General features: G+C 43.1%; 1 protein-coding gene across 3 annotated transcripts in view; it reads right to left on the minus strand.

Moving 5' to 3' along the window:
• CMYA5 (cardiomyopathy associated 5) overlaps positions 1-21,896 on the minus strand; it is a 47,620-nt gene extending 25,724 nt beyond the window's left edge. For all 3 annotated transcript variants that reach the window (XM_082075053.1, XM_082075054.1, XM_082075055.1), the window contains exons 1-2: positions 21,625-21,896; positions 1,822-12,949 (exon numbers count right to left, since the gene is read on the minus strand). In XM_082075053.1, coding sequence (XP_081931179.1) covers positions 1,822-12,949; positions 21,625-21,791 — 11,295 coding nt within the window. In that variant the 5' untranslated portion in view covers positions 21,792-21,896. The remainder of the gene's footprint in view (positions 1-1,821; positions 12,950-21,624) is intronic.
• Positions 21,897-23,579: the final 1,683 nt, after the last annotated feature.

A 23,579-nucleotide genomic window follows, 5' to 3' on the forward strand; every position in this document is an offset into this window, starting at 1 on the left:
TCATGAGGGTCCTTGAGAGATCACAGGAACAAGCCCATAAAAAGGAAGACAATAGAGGTAATTATGAGGCTAATATATTAGCAGTGTCATTATTTTTAATTAGAATTTTAAAGGTATTTCCTATAAACCAGAATCCATCAAAATCTCTGGTTGATTTAGTTGTGGAAACAAAAGCAGTCCAAGGGACAACAGGCATCAGACATGCCTCAGAACTTTCTCCTTGTTGTTCATGACCTTTCCTGAAAGCAAGCTGGCCACGTGCTCAGGTCCAATTTATATTTTATTAAAAAAAAAAAAAAAAATAGTTCTTATTAGCTGGCATAAATCTAAACTGATTGTTATCTTGCTTTGATAACAGCCTCCCATTACGACAAACTTCTACAGCTAAATCTGTAAAAACTACCATACAACTTTCTATTAATTATAAATGCCATTTTGCTAACGTAATGTTTTCTCAGTAAATACACAGAAGTAACAAGAAACATACAAATGCCATCTCAGAGTAACCTGAGCCCTGAATGCTACAAGTCATGTGAAGTCAAGCCTGTGTTGTGGCCAGATTTAATATTGGCTTCAGGTCCATGCTCCACAGCCAGGCACTGATATCATGGGATGTTTATTTGCAGCTTAATGTGACTCGCTGCAACGCAGGTACATTTGAGGGATGACTGTGGTCTGTGACTTTATTACTGTCTTACTGGTGGCTAATTATCACCTCTAAGTCAAGCTGAATGGCCATTTATAAAAAGCAACTACACTGTCATACATCTGCACATCAGGGAGATGGTTTGTAAATGCTGATATTTGAAACAGACACATGGGCTTCTCCTACTTTTAATTTCTCTTGCTTGCATATGAGTTAACATAAAGACAACGAAAATACCATCGAAACAACCCTTTCTGGAATTTTAATGAAGTTACACAAAATCTGTATTACTATCAACCAAATATAGGCCAGGAAAGAGATCTCACCTTTCAGATACTAGTTTAAGATTAAATAAATAGCTGGTAATCAAGAAAGGAACATCTGTATCCTTGTACCTGAACAAAATCTGATTTGGGAAAAGTGAGACATCTCATGCATACTGTTTTCACAAGAAGAACTGCAACTTAATGGAGAATAGCTTCCACAGAAATGAAAGCATTTTCACTAGTAAAAAGGCCTAAGCTACTGAAACAGTGGACGTTTTTATAAATCTTCTAGAGTAGTAGAGCTTAGAGATAGTGGGAAGAAGTAGGACTTGCTAAACTATTACCTGTGCTACAGCTAAAACACTGTTGGCCCAAAAGAACATGAACTAAATGAAAAATTAGCACAGAGTTTCAAGAAAACTGTAGTGTAAACTGTGTAATTCATCTAACATCTCCGAGCAATAAACATAGGTAACTGGGATGGCAAACACCTTATGATGAAACTGGTCCCCACAGAGGGAGGTTTCTCTACCTTGTCAAGTGAAATGAACTGCTCTTACCCAAATTATATTTTCATAGAAACAACACTTGTCCCATTTCTCCATGTACACATATAAACCAGAACAAACTTACACAGGTTAGAAAGCTAAAAGATGGAAAGTCTGATAACAGCTACATATCAACAAAGTCATTCAAACTTCTAAACAAATAAAAGTATCAGCTTGGGAAATCTAGGACTCCAGAGAATACCTTAATATGGTTTCTAACAGGTGTTTAGAAATAGTTTTTCTTTCATAGCCACTGTGACTTACCCTCTGGACTGCTCTCTGAAGCCCCTCCTCTGACAACACAGAAGGTCTGAAGATATTAGCCTCAGTAGCTCCTTCCCTCACACAAACTGATTCTTACCTTCATCTTGGTTGCAGCATCATCTAGTGTTGTGACTTCATGGTCTTTATGTTCCCCAAAAAGCTTGTCAATGGCAGATATTGGGCATTTGCAGTGGTAACAATATGTGTCTGCTTGCACTTTCTTCAGTTCTCTTTGTGGGCTCTCAACTTGAGGAATGTTAGTTGCTGATTTTTCAGGATACATCACCACAAAGCCTGAATCTTCAATCTCAACAGGTGTTCTTTGCTCTGGTTTGTTAACAAATTCGTAACTATCACCAGCATGCTCAAAAGAGTCCCTGTCTTCAAATAATAGCTCCTCATGTGTGAATTGAGATGATATTTCATCTTGCAAAAGTTCTTCTTGTGTAATCACATCATAGTCCATTGACTCAGCAAGATCTCCATAAACATCAGGGTGCTGCTCCGCTCTTTGCAAGTCTGGCTTCTCTGTTTGCTGAATGGTAGGGACACAGGAAAGATTTTCCTGAGTATACAGATCATCCTCACTGTCTTCAACAGGAGTCCTGACATACGGGACGTATTTTTCCATTTGAGGAACTGCTGTTATATTGTGCTGTTCTTCCTGCTTATTGCCAGCTTCTTGATATGCAGGTCCCTGATAATCCACTAGCTGACTATATGCTTGATGACTTGTTTGCTCTGGCAATTCTTCAGTTGTTTCTAAAGGTACATTATCTTCTTCTCTTTGTTCAGTGGCATCACTTCTTGCACCTAAAAGAGTCGGTTTGCTTCCAAAAGGAATAGCATGCGTTGGTTTACAGATTGTTGCTTGAATGTCACTGTCAACCTGGACTTTGTCCACAATAACCTTTCCTGGCACAACCTCAGTTCTGACATGTCGAACATCACCAGACCCCTTCCTGTGTCTGTCCTCTGAACTCTGAACTGCAATTCCTCCACTAAAGGACTCATCCTCTGGTATCTGCTCTGTTGGAGGCCCCAAGGCCTTACTTGGAATTTCATCTTTAAGAATGTATTTTTCAAAATATATTCCTGTTCCATCATCTGTGTCTGAATTTCTACTAGGGAAAGATGCATTAGAATTACCACTTTCCTCATCAGAGGGAGTCTCATCCTTTGTCTTTTCTCCTACTGCTTCTGAATAGAGGTCCTTGTATAAAAATGACAGAGCAGGTGGCTCCTCTAGAAGCTCTGGATTAACTGCAGCAACAGTGGTAGGAAACAGCAGAGACCGTTCTAGCACTCCTTCTTCTGAATCAAAGAGTGGTGTCCCTGGTGACTTCCGTTCATCTTCTACATTTGTAACCTTTTTACTGCTAATATCAATTGATTGCTGCAGAGGTAAAGGTTTTGGAGCATCTGCATAGGACTGCATTTTGCTTTCTTCTTTCACAGTACCATAAAAGACTTCATCCAGATCCTCAAGCAGGGAAAACTCCTCTTCCAAAGTATCTATCTCAGTGCTTTCTTTAAAGGATGTGGTTTCTTCCACGGGTTCATCGGGATCTTCCATCACAGGAAACAATGTACTCGGTCTTTCAAAATGTGGCTTAACTGGGGATTTGTCATCAATCAATGTATATTTTTCAAAATAATCCACATCAGCTGTACCATTATTAGGATCCAACACTGCATTATTATTGTTTACTGGCAACATGGGATTTTCTTGTTGAGTTTCTCTAGTTTCCTCAACATCATCATTTTTCACTACTTCTTTTAGTTCATGGCTTGAAGGATTTCCCACCACTGAGCTTTCTGAAATCTCTGTAGTTGTTTCAGAAGCCAGGGCTCTATGGCCATCATCAGCTAATTTTCTTTTTAATGAAGGATTTGTTTCCAAGTATTCTAGTTTATCTGTCATTTGTTTACTTTCTTCTTGATCAACAGAAAAAATATGTGTAGGAGCATGAATATTGAGTATTTCATAACCTTCTGAAATGATATTAAATAGATCCTTTTGTTCAGTAGGCTCTAGAGCATGCTGACTGTCTTCTACAGTGCTCACATGCTCAATTTCTTCCTCTTCTCCTCTCAGGTAATGTTCAGGCACTTCAGATACTTTGTCTACCTCCAGATGTTGCATTGCTTCAATTTTTGTAGGGCTTCCAATGCTAGTTTCACTCCCTGGAACTTTGTCTGGACCTGGTTTATCTCCTCCCAGAGATGCTAAATCACACCTTTGTGCTCTGTGACTAGTGTCTGAGGACATTCTGTGGGAAATTTCACTTGACATGGAATCAGAAACTTCAAACATATGTCCTTTACTCTTTGTAGCACCATGAACTGTAAGTTCGGTGCAGCTTCCAGCTGGGAGTTGTTTTGATCCAAAATCAGAAGCTTCATTTGGAAAAAGTTGAATTCTTTGCCTGTCTACTTCTGTAGCTCTTACTGGACTAACTGAGCGAGCTTTCACCTCTTCTGCCAGCCAGGTAGCTAGGCCAAAAGATGGAATATCTGGATTCTGCTTTTCCTCAGAACTAGAGCTGACAGACTTCATCTCTGTTGAAGAAAGGTTGCCCTGTTCACCAGAATAATGCTGAGTTTTTTGTGTCACAGTTTCATAACCAAGATCTGATGAAACAACTCGCAAGTGCTCTAAGGACGTATGCTTTTGGTCTGCAAAATATGGTTGCATTTCACGTCTACCCTCTCCTTCAGTATAAATGCCTGAAACTACGTCAGACTGCCTTCCAAGCATGCCTACTGCATCAGATACAGATGATGGGATATTTTGTTTCTCTTCATCACCAGTAACAGCCACTGATACTGACTTTTCACGTAATGTATGAAAAGGTAGAAATGAATCTGACGACACTCTTTGTTGCTCTGCTACAGGAGTCATCTCTGAGTCTGAGGTCACCAACCTTGGCACTGTCTGCACATCGGATTGCGTGTCCTGCTTATCCTGGTCAGCAGTGAGTTTGGGTGGGCCTCTTAGCTGTTCTGATGATGTGTTCAACAAATGATCTTGAGGTTCTTGCTCATTTTGGCCTTGTGTGAGCGGTAGAAGCACAGTCTCCAACTGCACTGCCTTCAAGCTTGCTTTCTTAGGTGAATAGAGCTGAATTTTTTGCAATTCTTTTTCATCATGTGGTGCAATTACACGTTTACACTCTGGTTGTGCAGACTGGACAATAAATGGCTGCAAGCTTTGCTTTTCCTGTTCAGTGAGGGACCATGTGGGAACCAAATATTCAGAGGCTGGTTTTGAATAAGGTGGAATTTCCTGCTGACATGTTTTGTCGGCTGAATAAAATGGAACTGAAGGTTCAGACTCCAGTTTTGAAGGTACAGTTAAATAATCTTGGCTTTCTAGAGTTTCTACTTTACCTGTAGAATATGATAAATTTAATTGTTCAGATTCTAATTGCATAGCTGTGTGGAAGTAATGTGAAGTCTGTTCTCTCTCTCTTTCAGGTAAAATTACATGTTCAGCCTCTGACTGTACATCCACAGGCAAATGTATATGACTTTTTTCATTCTCTGCTTCTTTTCTTGCAAAGAAGAAACCTGACTCGGGCTGGGCGGTTTCTGACTGCTCTGTTTTACAGTGGATGTGAGACAAACCTGAGTGCTTGGGGGACAGGCCTCCAGTTACAGGCGAGGACTTTGGAATTCCTTCAGGTTTTGTTTCAGAGACAGAATGTGAAACATCCAAAGGTACATACACTGTTTGCTCAGTAAGAGATGAATACGGTTTATTTTTTTGGCACTCTGCTTCCTCAGTGGAAAGGGATACATTTTGTTTTTCAGTTTCCAACTGGGCAGTTAGAGATGAAGTAGCCCCAGTGTCTCGCTTCTCTGAATGTCTTGCTCTCAGCAGGGGCATTTCATGCTTTTCTGCTTTGTCCATAGCACTTAATAAATCTGATTGTTCAAAGTCCAGTTTTGCAGTTGCCGGCTTCTTGGTCCCACCAAAGGTATATGATACAGAAGCTTTTTCTCCTTGCTCTGTTTCAACAACAGGGTACTGCAAATCAATGCACTGCCGTTCAGTTTGGGCCCCATCCTTTCGCTCCATTTCACCCATGAAGTATGACATCTCTGGATGCTCCATCTGGGCACTCTGTGGTTGCTCTGCTTTGCCATAGGAGTGCAATAAATCTGCTGGTTTCATTCCGTGAGAATATGACAAATCTGGACATTTCAATTTTAGTCGTTCTGTTTGCAACTGCTCTGCTTTTTCTGTGGAATATGAAAAATCAGAAGACGTGAACTGTGTTTGTGCTGTTTCTTGGTGTTCTGTTTTGTCAAGCAACTGTGATAAACCTGCCTGCACTAAGTCTAACTGTGCAGCTGGTTTCTGCTTTTCTTCACCAAGGGAGTGCAAAAAGCCAGGCTGGGCCACTTGCTTTTCCTCTCGTTTGCCAAAGGACTCCAAAAGCTCTGGCTGCCGCAGCACTTCTTGGGCAGGTTGTGAGTGTTCTGGTTTCCCAGATAGATATGATAAATCCATTTCTTCCACCTCAGGCTTTTCAATTTCATGGTGCTCTTGTTGACCAATGTAATAAGATGAATCTGGATAGTTCGATTTCTGATGTGTAGCTTTCTCTTCTGTTTCTCTAACAAGATGAGATAGCTGTGGATGTTGCAACTCTGGCAATGCCATTTCTTGTTCTCTTTTGTCAGAAGAATACAATGAACCTGAATGTTCCAGTTCACTTTGAACAGTTTGCATTTCATGCGTGTTACCAAGGGGACATGTTAAATCTTGTTGCCCAAAGTTTATTTGTGCTGCTTCTTGTGACAGTGTTTTGCTAACGGAAAATGATAAACTGGGAAGTTCCCACTCTGAATGTTGCTCTGTTTTTCCAGTGGGATGGGGTGTTATGGGCTGCTCCGATTTCCATTGTGTAGCTGGTGGCTGCTCTGCTTTGTCACTGGAATACGACAAATCTGGATGCTCAGCCTCTGGTTGTGCTGTTCCTCGCCATTCTATTTTTCCAGTGAAATGCAGCAAGTCGTGATGCTCTGCTTCCACTTGAACAGTTTGTGGTTGCCATGTCTTCTCAGGGCAAGAAGACAAATCTGGTTGTTCTAATGCATGTTGTGCAGTTTCTTGTTGCTGAGTCTTATCAGTGGAATATGATAAATCGGAATGCTTCAACTCTTGTTTTGCCATTTCTTGTTGCTCCTTTTTGCCAGAGGAATACAAGTCTGGGAATTCCTGTTCCAGTGGGGCCCTATCTGGTTGCTCTGCTGTGCCACCAGAACTTGAAAACATCGACTGTTCCAATCTCAGTTGTACTGTTTCCTCTGGGTGTACTGTAAAGCTTCCTCTCTCCTGTGTGACCTCCAGTTGTGCACTTTGTTTTTCTTCACTAACAGAAGAGGACAAATGAGGGTGTGGTACTTTGCCCATGGCATCTGAGACGTCTGGATGTTCAAGCTCCCATGGGGCAGCCAATGATGGCTTTGTTTTGACAAAAGAATGCAACAAATTGTGTTCTTTCAACGCTGGCTGTGTTGTTTTATGAGGTTCTGCTGTGACAACAGAGAATGACAAATCTACATGTTCTGATTTTGTCTGGAAATTTTGCAGTTCTTCTGTTTTCCTCCTAGAGTACTGCAGCTCAGGGTGTTCTGCCTGCATTCCTGCACCTTCCCATTGCTCCTCTGTGCCGACAGATGATGAAAAATCACCTGTTTGTTCCTGTGGTGGTTGAATCTTTACTTGTCCCTGTACTGTGCCAGTAAATAAATCCGGATACTCCAAATCTGCTTCAGCCATTTGAGGTTTCTGTGTTTCACCAATTGAACATGATAAATCCATTACTTCTGCCTCTGGTTGTATGATTTCATAGTGTTCTAGTCTGCCAGCAGATAAAGCTGGATGGTTTGATTTCACAAGTGCAGTTTCTTGTTCTGCTTCACTAACAGAATAAGATAACTGTGAATGTCCCAGTTCTGGCTCTGCTTTCTCACCTTGTGCAGCCCTTATGAAAGAATGCAAGAAGCCTGGCTGCTCCTCTTGAGCAGTTTGTGCTCTCTCTGTTTCACCAGCCCAGGATGATGGAGCTGTCTTTCCCAATACCAGTTGTGTATTTTCTTGTGTTTGTGTTTTATCAGTGAAATATGATATATCAGGATGCTTTGGTTCTGTTTTTTCCATTTCTCTTTGCTCTTCTTTTCCACTATGAGTTGATACCTCTGGAGCTCCTAGCTTCTCCTTTGTAGCTTGTGGATGCTCTGCTCTGCTGACAGACTGTCTCTCATCGGGGTGTCCTGAAGCTGTGTGCTCCATCCCTCGCTGTCCCACTTTGTCAGCGGGGGATGCCAAGTCCACTTGGCCCAGCTCTGGCTCGGAAGGTGTTTTGGCATGAACAGACAAAGTGTTCGGCTGTTCCAACCCCAGCTGGGTTGTTTCCTGCACTTTGTCATGGGAACACATTAGACCAGGGTGTTTGCGTTTCACCTGTGCAGTTTGCAGTCCTCCTGCTTTGGAAACAGAATAAGACAAGTCAGGATGTCCCTGCCCTGGTTCTGCCGTTTCTTCTCCTGCTGTGCCCACAGCATCAGCCACATGTGGAATTTCTGCTTCTAGCTGAACTGTTTTATGTTCTGCTTTTCCAAAGAGATAAGCTTGCTCTGTTTCTTCTGCTCTTTGTAGGCCCTCTGTGATGTCCAGAGGATATATCACATCAGCATGCTGTGCCTCTGGTGGGGCTGTTTTTTCATCCAGCCTGTTAACTGAAAATGATAAACCTGGTTGTTCTAAGTCCTCCTGGACATGTTTTAATTGCTCTGTTTTACCAGGAGAATGTGATAACTTTTCTTGCTCTAACTGCTGTTTTGCAGTTTGCTGCTGGTTTTCTCTGCCAACAGAAATTTTTCTGTGTTTCTGATCTAATAGTACTACTTCTTGTTTGCTTGTTTCATCAGTGGAATGTGACAAATCAGGATATTTTGTTTCCCATAGTGCAACTTCTGGCTCATTTGCTTTGCCAGGGGAATACATGAAATCTGGATGTTTTGATTCCATTTGTGTAGTTGCTGGGGAAGCTCTTTTTCTGGCCATTTTAGGCAATTCTTGATGTTTAGATTCAAACTCTTGAGTTGATTGTTCTTTGGCTTTATCAAAGGAAAATGATAAATCTGGATATTTTGAATCCAATTGTGAACCTTCTTGCTGGGTGTTTTGGTCATCAGAACACGACAAATTTAGGTATTTAGATTCCACTTCCATACTTTCAACTTGTGCTGTTTCATCCAGGGTTCCTGGTGAATCCAGATGTTCTGATTGTCCTTGTGTTTCTCGCAGGGAATATGAGAGCTCTGAATGTCCCAACTCCTGCTCCATGATGTCGCTTGGTTTTTCTTCACCACTGTCATGTGAAAAATCTGGACGTTCCATCACCAGTGGTGCAGTTTCTTGTTTCTTTGAACGAAATGGTAAGGTTGGATGTTTTAACTTTTTCTGTTGTTCAGCTTCGTGAAAGGAATATGACAAATCTGGATATTCTGAACTGATTTTTGTTTCCAGTGGAGCTTCTTTTCTGCTGGAAGATGACAAAAATGTTTGCTCCAGCTCTGGATGTAGTATTTCTGATTTGTGTTGTGTCAATTTCTCCTGCATGTCTGTACTTACATAAAATGTCTCTTCTGGATATGCTGGCTCAGTTTGCATTTCTTCTTGCATTTGTTCACTGAAAGAATACAACAAAGATGGATGCACTGACGCTGGTTGAGCTATTTCTTGCTCCGCCAAATTAATTTGGTCTGTAACCTGTCGCTCTTCTTTCCGCCAGCTTTCAGACAAATCTGAATACTCCATTTCCATTTGCATAGCTTTATGTTGGGCTGTTTCCTGCTGTTCCAGCTCCCTTTGTAAGGTATGTTGTTGTTCCATTCTGCCAAATGAATAAGATATATCTGGCTGGGCCACGTCCAGCGATGATGTTTCTTGTCGTTGACTACCAGCAGTGGAACAGGAGGGAAGGGTCTGCTCCTGCTCCATCTGTGCCATTTCCCAGGGCTTTGCTGTGTCAGCCAAATATGAGGAGCCCAAAGATCCTGCCTCCACTCCTTCTTGCACTGCTTCTCCAGTGGTAAATGAGAAATCCATGTTTTCTGAAGCTAGTTGTACATTTTCGTGTTGCTCTTCTTCGCTAATGAAACGTGATGGCTCTCTTTGTACAGCTTCTTGTGCTGTTTCTCCCTGGGAATATGGCAAATCTTCTTGTTCCAACTTTGGTTGCAATATTTCCTGTTTTTTTGTTTTGCCAGTGGAATATGGTGTCTCTGGCTGTTCTGCCCTCAGCTGTGAGGTTTTATGTTGCTGTTCTTTTCCAGCAGGATGTGACAAAACTGGATGCTCCGACTGCAGTTGTGCGGTTTCTCCCTGCACTCCCTCAGCATGGTAATACAGCTTACCTCCAGGTTGTGAATCCTGCTGCACAGGCTGTAGCTCTTCTCTTTTGTCACAAAAATATGACGTAAGAGAATTGTCCACATCTGCTTGTGTGAATTCTTGCTGCTTTGTTTCACTTGTGGGATATGGTAAATGTTCTGTTTCCAGATATCCAGTTTGCTGCGTCTCAGCTCTTATGGTGGAATCTGGTATATCTGGGTGTACCAACTGAAGTTCTGCAGTGCTTTCTGTCTCTGCCTCTTCCGTCAAACACGATAAATCCGTAGGTACCAGTGCAGGTCGTGCTGCTTCTTCTTGCTCTGCATCTTCAGGAGAATAAGACTCTGGCTGTTCCAGCTGAAAAGGAACAGATTTTTGCTTTTCTGTTTCTTCCCTGAAAAAAGAAAAGTCTGGATGCTCCATCTCCAGCTGTGCACTCTCTGATTCTGCCATTTCTTCTCTGGAATATGAGAAATCTGGGTGCTCTGTCTCCAGCTGTGCACTTTCTGATTCCTCCACTTCTTCTCTGGAAAAAGAAAAGTCTGGATGCTCCATTTCCAGCTGTGTACTCTCTGATTCTTCTGTTTCTTCCTTTGAAGAAAAATCTGGATGCTCTATCTCCAGTTGTGAACTCTCTGATTCCTCTGTTTCTTTTGTGGAAAAAAGCATTTCTGAACATTCTGTCTCTAGTTTTGCACTCTCTGATTCTTCCACTTCATCCCTGGAATATGAGAAATCTGGATGTTCTGTCTCCAGTTGTGCACTATCTGGTTCTTCCATTTCTCCCCTGGAAAAAGAGAAGTCTGGACGCTCCATCTCCATCTGTGCACACTCCAATTCCTCTGTTTCTTTCTTGAAAAAAGAGAAGTCCGGATGCTCTGTCTCCATCTTTGTTCTCTCTGATTGCCCAACTTCTTTTCTGGAATATGAGAAACCTGGATGCTCCATCTCCATTTGTGCACTCTCTGTTTGTTTGTTTTTTTCAATGTGACCCAAATCTACTGCTTTACCTACAGGTGAAGTTTTCTGAGTTTCTTGTGGTTTTGTGCGATCAGGGTATGAAATGCTGAAATATTTAGAATCTATCTTTTCAGGAATAGGTGTATTTAGTTTAATTCCTTGCTCTTCTGCTTCCTGAAGGGAAGAGGAAAAGTCTCGTTCTGACTCTGTTTGCTTCTCTAAGTGAATATTTTTGGTTTCTTGTGGTGAGGTCTTTTCACCCTCTTCTTTTTTAACAGAAGACAGTAGACCTGGAGGCTTGGTTTCTGACAGTACAGTTGTTGATGAGTGACACTCAGTTTCTTGCTTCTCTGTTTCACCCACAGAATGTGGTAAAAGCACGTGTTCAGACTCAGTTTGTGCAGTTTCTGATGACTGAGGAACAATATCCTCCTGTCTTGTTTCAGACAGAGTGGAATATTTGTGTTTAGCTGACGGAGCACCAGGTAAGAAAGATTGAACTGCTGACTTCTGTGCTTCCCTCTCAGGATGTTCTGACATGGATGCTCTACGTAAAATAGGTTGGGTACTTTGTCTACCTAATTCACTGTCTATGGAAACAGACTGTGGTGCAGAATTGGGCTGAATTTCCTGCTCCTTTGGTTTATCCAGAAGACCTGAAGCTGTCAGCAGAGACTGGTCTGATTTCTGGTTTGCAGTTTCAGCTGAGGGAAACGGCACTTGTTTCTCTGGCTTATCATCAGACTCTAATAAAATGGAGGCTGATTGCTCTGTCACTGATGTTTTCTCTGCAGGTGAATAACTTTGATGCTTCCTGGCTTCTTCAGGAAGGCAGGACTTGTGTGACTGCCCCGATACCTGATCTGGAGTCTCCAAAAGAGAGTCTTTTCTTTCTTCATGTTCAGGAGTTGTTTCTGCACCAAAGCTTGAAAAGCTGCTTGTTTTACCTTTCATTTTAGTGGGTTTAATACTAACATCTTTAGTAGTAAGCCGTTTTTTAAGAGGCGTTGTTGGTGAAGTATAGGTTTGATGTGATTGTGCTGCAAGTTGCTCCCTTATCTCCCTTTTTCTCTCAGATGGTGTTGTAAGATCTCTACTTAGTCTTTGGAAAGCTCTTAGGTCTGTTCTTTCGGAAAGTGAACTGAACTTCTGCAATTTTTCTTTTACTGATGTTTCAAGGAGCTGTTCAGAATCTCCAGAAACTGAGCTACTTCTCCGGCCTCTGGTTTTCTCCAATGTTTCAGGGGCTGGCCCGGTGCTTCCAAATATTGAGTTGAACAGCTGGATTCTAGCTTGTACTGGTCCTCCAAGGATTGGCCCTACTTTTCTCAGTCTGCTCTCTCTAAATATTGACGGTATCGGAGCACGTTTTACCGGTTCTTCTGTGATGTTCTCTAGATCTTCTTTGTCATCCAACATCTCCTCATCTGTGTTTTGTGCTTCCACCTGTTCAACGTTCAACATGGAGGCCTGCACATCTCCTAGAACGGTTCTTGGTTCTTGCCTCTGCATTCCAGAAGAGTCACGTTTTTTATTGCCCTGGCCTCCCTTCAGCCTTGTAGCCATCGGCACCCTATTTGAAGATTTGCGCTTCCTTTTCCGAACAATCTTACCTTCATCCATAATAAAGATAACTTTTCCTGGAGGAGAACCTACTGGTGAACTTTCCATACTGTAAAGATCAGAAGTTGTACTAGTTTCTGAGGTCCAGGGAGTAGAACATCTGCTCGAGCTGGTTTCCCAGGTTATCCCACTGTCTTCACTTTGAACTGTTACCATAGAAAACGAAGGGTTAGTCATGATGTACTGCAGCTTGGGTTTCACATCTTCGCTTTGGATAATGTCTTTCAAACTAAAAACAAGAAGAAAAAAGAAAAAAAAGAAAGCCATAAAATCACACAACAAATTAAATTATTGCAGTAAGATATAAATTTTTGCATTAAAGCAAAAATACTTTTCAAAGTCGTAAAAATATTGCATGTGCATAAATGTGGTTTTGGTAAAATTTTGTAAAACTGCATGTTGCAAGGTTAGTTTAATGAAGAGGAGGTGTTTACATTCTCTGATAATGCAAGAAAAAGAGTCTTTGATCTGACCTTGTTTTGCCACTGTGAGATTAAGCTGATTCTGGGGCTATTCTCCAGTGCCTGGTTATCTCACAGTATAGTTGAAACTTTGCATTAAACACCTATAAGATACTGTCAGTGTTTAATAGCACCCACACTTGCTCTGCGGAGTGTGAGTGATTATACAATGCTCAAAGGAGTACAGAATCTGCCTGCTACTTTGTTACTGTCTTCTCATATGTTTCATCCTCTAGCTACTCTACATCTTTAACAAAGTAATTTACAGTACATTCAATAATTAAAATATACTGAGCCCTTCCAAAATGAAATAACAATATTTTGCAAAGCTAACTTCAAACCTTTTGATATGCAATCAGAACACTATCAAACACTGCAATTAAATCTCCCTCATTCAAAAAAAAGGCTGGAGAAATATTTTCTGTGAAGCTTTAGGAAAAACACATAAACAGTAAACACAGTAAACGAAAAACCTCAAAACAGTCTTAGCAATAAGGGTTAAAGAATAGCAAAAGCAAATAAAAGACACACATATATATATATAAATAAGTATTCTTAGGATTACAACAGTTCTTTAAAAACAAAACAAAACAAACAAAAACAAAAGCCAAAACCAAGACAAAACATAGAAACGTTAATTACAACACTCAACCCCAATATTTCTTGAGTAGACAGTAGTTTATTTAGGGGAATTGTTTTAGTAGGTGATGGAAGGAAAGCAGAGGCTTCAGCAGAGCAGAAGTGGCGAATTCTCTCTCACTCACATGGAAAGACACAAACCTACGGCCACATAGCATCCTACTGCCACTCAACACAGGGAAAGGCCACTTCCCAGGAGATTAAGATAAAGCACTTCTTCAGCAAGAGTGAAGAAATCTGGCTCCTGGAGAAGCAGAACCCGGCTGACCAGTGCCTGGCACCAGGTGGGTGCCAGGGGTCCCTGCAGAGATGGGGGACAGCCCTGATGAGTACCACCTGGTACTAGCAGAGCTGGCCTTACCTTTCCATGAATTTGCTCTCCGGAGCAGAGAAAAAGAAGGGATTTCCTGGGCTGGCCCATGCTGTAGTCTCTACAGACTGATTCACAGATCACGTCATTTCTGATGACTTCAGTGCTAACTGAAGGCTGAAGTCACTCTGTGGGACAAATGCCTGACCAGGCAGTGGAGGGACAACACAGCATCAAAGTGCAGTGATGGGCTGTGAAGTCAGCTGTGGTGACTGGGCTGCTCTGGAGACTGTAACTAACAGCAGGATAGCTTGGACTAAAGCCCGCAATTCAAAGCAAGTCTGACAGTGCAATACAAAATAATAATGTCTTAGACAAAAACAAACAAACAAACAAACCAACCAAAACCAGCCCTCAAACAAATACAAAACCCAGGTGGTACAGCTGATTATTTGCACTGGTGTAGCATCCTCTAGCAAGGCTAGATCCATAAGGTAAGATTTACAGGTTGGAGGAAGAGGCAAAGCAAAAAAATCTATTCCAACTTGGGTGCTAGCTTTTCCTTTATCAGTTTCATGACTTAGCATTGGGTTGACCTGTGTGAAATAAAAAAAAAAAATAAAATAAAATAAATAAAATAAAATAAAATAAAATAAAATAAAATAAAATAAAATAAAATAAAATAAAATAAAATAAAATAAAATAAAATAAAATAAAATAAAATAAAATAAAATAAAATAAAATAAAATAAAATAAAATAAAATAAAATAAAAGTAGTGACAGTCTAAGGAAGCCTTCAAGTCCTATTTGAGCCCACAATAACAGATGCCTAATATTTTTTTTGATTTTTCAACCTCTAAATAACCTATTTTGCTGTGGCTAGCAGGTGGAGGGAGGTGATTCTGCCCCTCTGCTCTGCTCTGGTGAGACCCCACCTGGAGTCCTGTGTCCAGCTCTGGAGCTCTCAGCACAGGAAAGACATGGACCTGTTGGAGAGGGGCCAGAGGAGCCACAGAAATGATCAGAGGGCTGGAACAGCTCTGCTGTGAGGACAGGCTGAGAGTTGGGGTTGTTCAGCCTGGAGAAGAGAAGGCTCCAGGGAGACCTTATAGCGGCCTTTCAGTACTTAAAAGGGGCCAATAAGAAAGATGGGGACAGACTTTTTAGCAGGGCCTGTTATGACAGGACAAGGGGTGCTGGTTTTAAACTAAAGGAGGGGAGATTCAGAATAGACATTGGGAAGAAATTTTTTACAGTGAGGGTGGTGAAACACTGGCCCAGGTTGTCCAGAGAGGTGGTCGATGCCCCATCCCTGAGGACATTCAAGGCCAGGCTGGACGGGGCTCTGAGCAACATGATCTAGTTGAAGTTGTCCCTGCTCATTGCAGGGGGGTTGGACTAGATGAGCTTTGAAGGTCCCTTCCAACCCAAACCATTCTATGACTATATGATTTTTCTGCACTACCCACACAGAACAGAGCAGCACTCCCATTTCAGCTGATATTAGTGAGTAAGAATGGGCTGTCCTGGCCCTGCCTATGCAGAAAGCTTGAGTTATTCACATCATTGTCTCATTTCCAAGGTTGCGGTCACAGCCCGTACGCTACAGTATAATGAGGTGGTGCTTTGCAGTTTTTAGACCAGAATGGTAGACACACATGTCAAGCATTTTCTGCCAACATACTTCCAGATGCTGCTTAAGTTTTGTATTCAATTTGCATGCTGCGCAGTAGTAGCTGAAAGACCTCTCTCTAGTCAGAGGAGCTGTCTGCCATTGCAAAAAGACATTCACAAAGTTTCAGCTCCATAAATGCAGATGTGAAGTTACTGACAACCAGGAACAAAAGCCAGTGCTGCCTTTTTTCCACATAGCCACTCCTGTTGGCATGAGTGCTGTCAGTCTGTTATTTCCATGCCAGGACATTGGCTAAAACCTATTTTTAATTCTTGGAGACACTAACAACTGGCTTTGTGCTTCCCTCATAATAGTCCAAAGCCACAGTTTTGTTCTCACCTCCTGCTGCTTCTCACAGCCCTCTGATTCTCACTGCAACTTCTGTGCTGTGTCTGCTGGGATTTCAGGTTTCAGGCCCAGCCCAGCAGGCTGAGCAAACGTTCCGTTGTGTATCACACCAGGGAAGGGTTTTCACCTCCCCAGCTGCAGGAGCAGTCGTGTTCAGACACGCTGGCTGAGGTCTGTTCAGCTGTACACCACCACACAGAAGCACAGCCTGCCCATCAGCTTTCTAAAATCCTCCAGAGCCCCCCATCTTTCTCTTCACATCAGACCTTGTCACTCCACTCCCACTATCATAAATTATTTTTGCTGTTTGCTGCATAACACCTCACAGGCTGAAAACAACCCAGATAAAATGACTGAGATGTCAAGTTGTGGCAGGGGCCTGTACTGACAAGATCTCCCATCCCCCTGCAGGCACAGCACAGGGGAGATGGAAATCCATATTGGCCAGCTTGCCTTCCCAGTTGAAGGAAATATTTTGGTTTTCTGTATTTGTGCTTTTGTTCTGTACATTCCTGTAGTTTCTGCCTCTACCACACTGCTCCTTTTCCCCTACAGCAATCAGTATGCCCAGCGAGGGTCCCTGCTTATTGCTCTGCATTTCCTAGGTCTATAACTCATCCTCTTCTTCAGGGTAAGAGAATCAGGAGTGTCAGGAAGTCTCTATTTTACATTCAGCCTTTCACTTTTTAACCTACTGCTAACTTCGGTATTAATGATGCCCCTTCTGGCCACATAATGGCTCATACATCTGTCCAAATTCAAATGAATAATTATCTAAAAGCAATAAGACAGCTGTTTACTCAGCTACAAAGCTGATTTTTATTAAGAGTAGCTAGGAGCTGGGAGTTGGGCCAGTCTCACACATCTTGTTCCATGCCTGACACTTGCAAATCCCTGGGAAGGGACACAAACTGCTGCGATGCTGGTCTCTGTCCCAGCCATTAGGTCATGGTATTGCTGGTGGCATCACCTGTTAACATTATTTAGTTGTTTGTAAGACTACTTTTAAACACATTTGAGTCACTGAATTACAGAATCACAGAATGTTAGGGATTGGAAGGGACCTCAAAAGATCATCCAGTCCAATCCCCCTGCTGGAGCAGGAACACCTAGATGAGGTTACACAGGAATGTGTCCAGGCAGGTTTTGAATGTCTCTAGAGAAGGAGACTCCACAATCCCCGTGGGCAGCCTGTTCCAGTGTCTGTCACCCTCACTGTGAAGAAGTTTCTTCTCATATTTAAGTGGAACCTCCTGTGTTCCAGTTTGTACCCATTGCCCCTTGTCCTACTATTGGTTGTCACCAAGAAGAGCCTGGCTCCATCCTTGTGACACTCACCCTTTACACATTTATAAACATTAATGCGGTCACCCCTCAGTCTCCTCTTCTCCAAGCTAAAGAGCCCCAGCTCCCTCAGCCTTTCCTCATAAGGGAGATGCTCCACTCCCTTCATCATCTTTGTTGCCCTGCCATGGACTCTCTCCAGCAGTTCCCTGTCCTCCTTGAACTGAGGGGCCCAGAACTGGACACAATATTCCAGGTGGGGTCTCACCAGGGCAGAGTAGAGGGAAAGGAGAACCTCTCTGGACTTACTAACCACCCCCCTTCTAATACACCCCAGGATGCCATTGGCCTTCCTGGCCACAAGGGCACAGTGCTGGCTCATGGTCATCCTGCTGTCCACCAGGACCCCCAGGTCCCTTTTCCCCTACACTGCTCTCTGACAGGTCTGGCTGCAGGGGGTCACCAGCGTGGACTGGGATGTTGGGGGGTGTCATCAGTGGTGCCGCTCCCCACCACAATGTCCCTGGTCCCTGCCCTGAAGCTTTGCCCCATTCTGCTGGTCCCACTGCCCAGCAGCACCAGCCCCGTCCTCCCACCACTCCTGGCATCCCCATGCTGGCAGCCAGCAGAAGACAAGCGGCCCGGCCAGACCCTTCCATGCTGGCCTCATCCAGGAAACCAAAATCACACACCCTTTCCGCACACCTTTGAGGAGGGCATTGCAGACTTTTCTGTGGGAAGACAAATCCCCAGCACTCCCTCTCCCACCCCTTCTTTCCCACCACCCCAGCTGCCACCATTCCTGCCGGCTTCTCTCCCGGATGCTGCAGCATCGCCCGTGGGGCAGGCAGCCCCTTCTCCACTCTGCTTCCTCTTTCAGCCCTTTCACCAATCATTCTAAGCTAGACTTGGCTCTAAAGCTTCCACACCTCTGGCCTTCTTGTGGAAGGACTGCTTCATTAAAAAAAAAAAAATGGTCTTAGGTTGTCACTAAATGACTAAAGTCAGACCCATACCCTTTCCAGACAAACAGGCTACCTGGAAACCCATGTAAATTGGCTGCAGAGCCATTTTTATGTAAGTTCTGTGCACAGGCACATCCAGAGACCTCCCCGTTGCATAAGGAAAGCACATAGGAATGGTTCAAGAGACAGAACAGGGTTAGAGGAGCTCACCCATCACATAGTTGTTAGAGACACAGATATTTCAGTGGGTACATAAACCAGCTAACCAGTAAAATATTTTACTAAAGCTAGACTGTATTCTCACCATTACCAAGAGAAAAAAATAAAACCTATTAACTTCGCACTCATATTTGCCTTAAAACACACAATACAGGCTTTCAAAATATTTTCTCTGTTTGGACGATTAATTCTACATGGAGCTAGAAACAAAAACCATCTGCCACAATGCATCTACTTCACAAGTCAAAATGCCCCAAAGCAAGAAAATATTGCACGAACCCTCTGAAGATTGGTGGGTTATTTATGCTGACAAGGATATGAGGCCACATCCCATCTTTATAATAGGTTCTGATGCTGTGTGTCTCACTACTTGCATAAAAACCTGTGTTAGGAAACCAAATTATTTAAAGATTACATTGAAAAGAGTAATAAAGATGTGAAACCCAAACTCTTCTGCTTTTTATGTGCATGCATCAGAATTTTGGGGCAAGTTATAACATGTGCTGCAGCTTTTGGGATTTTATTCCCCGCAGCTGCTGCAGAGGGACTGGTGTGCAAGTGGAGTGGGTCGGTCAGGGCTCGGGGGCTGGTGTCCTGGGGAAACACCGGGGGTCTTCTGCTTCTTTCACACGGGCACTTGCTGACCTTGGGCCATCCATCTTGCTGTATAACTCTCTTACAGCGTAGGTATGAGGATATTTAGCATGCTTGAAAGTTGAAGTAGGAGCCAAGGGGGAATTTCTCACTGACTGCAACGTTGCACAACCAGGTGCTGTTCAACTGTATGCAGAGGAGGAAGACAAAAGCAGCAGGGCACTTGGGGTTGTTAAAAATAAATCAGTGACAGCAGGGTTCAGGGCAGGCAGCCTTCAGCCAAGTTTGTGTTTTGGTTATACCTGCCTTAAGCTATGTTTCCAAAGCGCACACACGAATAATAATAATTAAAAAAATTGTTCTGCAACACGGCCTTGAAAACCTGCTTATCAACAAATAATTAGATTAGAGCCTGACTAAGTGTATCTCAGGGGCTCAGCCCAGCTGTTCTTGCTTAGCCAGCACCTCCCAGGAGCTCTGCCCAGGCACTTAGCACAGGCGGCCTTGAGCCCAACAACCATGCTGACATTTTGCAACAACAAAATGTAAACAACCAGAAAGTCAGCTTTATTTAACTTCACTAAGCTATTGCAGAGTGCTCAGTGCACTTACCATATCTGCAGCAAACCCAAAACTTTACATCTCCTTTAGCCTAGTTATACTAATCAAATGGAGTTAAATATACTCAGTTACCACTGAGCACAGCGATTAAAAACGTCTCCAGTAGACTCTGACCATTCTTATTAGTAACACAGTTAAAGACAGAGAAAAACCCTGTAATGCTTAGTATAACTGAGAGCTGAAGGAAATGGTTGCTGAGATCTAATTACACAGCGAGATGCAACACCTGAGTGCATTGTGGAGGCTGCCAGCCAGAAGCAAGACCCAGCTGAGGGGGGCTGCTAACAGCTGGCCATGGAGAAGCCGCCCTCCCAGCATGAGTAGCAAATAACTGCAAGGCTACACAGATTTACCTCCCTTTAAGGGAAAGTTAGCCATCCCCAGTTATGTTTTACAATTTGAGTTTTGTTATTAGCCATTTAATTGCAGGTTGCATTAAAAAATATCCAGTAATTTCCCGTTTTAGTTGTCCACAGTGAGTAGCTCCACTACTCCAGCTCCAGCTGGTTTTCTCATCGGGTTGCACCCCCACGCACGCAGCATTTATCAGCACATAACCCCTGTCTCTGCCACTCCAGGACTGAAGAGGCAACACATCAGGAGAAAGGCAGCAATACACACCAGGTTTCTTTGGCAAACTAGCTCTCTGTTCCCTCTGCAAGGAGGTTTTGCTACAGGCCTGGGCTATGCTTTGCTGTTTAACTTTCGTTCCCATAGCACTTGGGGTGGCTTTAGGCTGCACAGAGCCTCCCTACCTCTCTTCTGCTGTCTTCTTCTCTCCCAGTGACCAGCAGCAATGTTCAGAAGTGCTTTGAACTATGATACACCCAGAGAGCAGTTTGTAAATGCAGGATGGCTCCACAGCACTGAGGTTTTAGGAACCGCATGACCCAAATTTCCTAAAAAGCAGGTTTCTGGAGATACCTTAAACTGTCAACAGTTCTTCCTGTGGTATCCACACAAAGCTGAGAGGCTTTACTCAAGAAACCTTGTGACCCAATAGGTGCAGGGGACTCTCAGGCCTCCCTGTCTGTTTCTGAACCCAGGCGGGGGGTCCGTCCCCGCCGATCGGGTTGCAGACGCCTCCGCATCCTGCCCAGGACCGGTGCCATGGGCTGGGCGCCGGGCCACCGGCTCGCTTGTTATTTTCCTGGCAGTAGGAGCACAATATTAGGACAAACTGTCTCTATGTCATAGTTACTAAGGAAATTTATTTATTTTTTTCTTTTTTAATTAAAGTGGTGAAATATTCCTCATTCCACCCTAAAAATCAGACACATAAATTGAGACCGGTGGTGGTGAGCACATACAGCAAGTTCTTCCTTTTACGGGGAAGAAGAGACCAAAGAGGAAGGGACAAGCGGAAAAGTAGAAAGGGCCATAAAAAGGAACAAATTTCAATGTGCAGTCATAATTTTTGACCATTTTCTCCCTAAGAAGCATATCTCCAGAGCATTTAGGATTGATATGTGACAGAGAGTCAGCCAGGGGAGGAGGAGGAGAGGGAGATGCCATTTGAGCTGGCATGCCAGAGGATCTTTAAATAGAAAAGCTTTCAGGGAGCTCAGGGCATACACATACTGCATAAAACTTAATTACAGCCTTACCCATCAGAAACACCCCCAATTAACAGCTCTCCCCACTTTTTATCTGCAGCAACTAGGGAACAGAAGGAGGAAAGGCACTAAAACCAGCACTGGGCCCCAAATCCTGGCATCCTCCCGGGCTGGTGCTTTGGGGTAGAATGCCAGCTCCCCCCGTGCCTGAGGGTCCCTGAGGAGGCAGTACCTGTTAGTCAGCTCCTCCGCTTCCTCCGGGTCCACAGCCTCCTCCTCCTCCTCTTCTTCTTCCTCTTCTTCCTCCTCCTCCTCTTCTTCTTCCTCTTCTTCTTCATCCTCTACGAAGGAGGAGGTCTCAGACGCCCTGTCGCACTCGGCACCGCGGGACCCCTCCATGCCCTTCCTAGCTCAGGCCCTCGCCTTTGATTTTTACCCCCGACCCTGTCCTCCCCAGGGTTGCCTGAAGCAACTGTCATCCCCAGCAGCTCTCGCTTCTCCTGACTCAGGGCAGGCTTTAAATAGAAGGCAGCAAAGTTACACAGCGCCGGGTCATGGCCGGTCCCACCCCAGGTCCTAGCACCAACCGGGCACCCGGACACGTGGCAGAACCCGGCGGGCATCGCTGCGGGAGAGGGGGTTTTACAGCAGAGACGGGGGAGCTGGGGCCCCATCAGACCTTCCCAAGCCACCTCCAGCAAATTTGGGGTGGACGGCACAGATGGAGCAGAGGGAGTCTTCTTGTGGTCCCCAAAACTGGTGCGTTTAGTGTGTTTAAAAGCAAGTCCCAGCCCTAAGCACAGCAGGGGACCCAGAGTGCCTCAAATTTGAGCTGGAGTGAACAAATAACAGTTACTAGCAAAGAGAAGCTTTGTTACCATGTAGGGTCTAGCTTACCCACATTTACCCTTTATTATTTGGCTTTTCACAGAAAATGCAGTGCATTTCAGACAAAACAGTAATATTTCCAACTTGTACTAGCCAAAGTAATGACTTTTAAAAAAATTATCTTTAGATGAGGGGCAGAAGGACCGAAACTCTGCTTGTAAATACAGAACTTACACGTTATTGCAGGTATAAAACATTGTATGCATAGTATAAGCCTAATCCCATTTTTCCTTCCTTTTTTCTTCAAATAAATAGGTGGTTATAAATCAGCAAAGTGTTCCTTGTCTTGTAAGCACAAAAACACCCAAGCAGGCATTTCTGAGTACAAGGTCTCTGCAATGCTAAATTAAAATTCTACTGACAGATTCAGCTGAAGTAAAATATTTCCTGAACGGTATGTACAGATAAAACTTGTCTGGTCTCTTAACCTACCCACTGAGGTACACAATTTACAAGGTCAGAACATAATTTCATGAAGAAGTGTTCTTGAAAGATATACTAACTTAAACTCCAGATTTTACCATGAACACAGAGACAGTATACACAGAACAATGAAATTGAAGGTAGAGGACTTCACATTATGTATGGAACACAAGAGCATTACAATCTCGAAATGCTTATATGCAAAGCATACACATATTGCACAAGTTTTGATTCAGTCTTCAGCAGAGTAAGAGGAAGGTGAGTACTCTTTTACCAAAATCCCTTTAAATTGTTTTCAGAACTAATGCTCTCCCTTCTCTACTTCTCATAACATAATTTTACCTATAAAATGGCCAAAATAGCATATTCTTTCATGGTCTTCCTACAAGCATTACACTCTGTAAAATCAATGAGGCAAGAATTTATATCTAAACACACAAGGATCAGAGAAAAAAAGACAAACAGAACAAAAACAAACAGTACAAATACATGTGAGATAACCCAGAGCAAGCAAAATCCATTAAATCAAGAATGACATTCTCTGATGGACTTAACACTAAATATCCTGTGAATTGAGTCCAGCAACCCAAGTAAAGCATTGGCTCCAAATAAGCATTTGGGATAGTATTCACAAACACTAACTCCAGATTACTTACAAATTGTCTTACATCCTTCCATCGTGGCTGCCCATTTCTCCCAAATAACCATGTCACCCTTCAATTTGAGTCTTAAAAATCCATTTTATATTGAATTCTTTTTAAAGGATTTCTTAAAAATAACCCCTATGCTGTCAGAACACGTTAAGGTACAGAGAGTACACTTACACAATCACATTTTAGGGGAAGTGAGAGCAAGAGAGGTAGAAAATAAACTTCA

This window comes from Streptopelia decaocto (assembly GCF_964273445.1).
Source record: "Streptopelia decaocto genome assembly, chromosome: Z".
Classification (NCBI taxonomy): Eukaryota; Metazoa; Chordata; class Aves; order Columbiformes; family Columbidae; genus Streptopelia; species Streptopelia decaocto.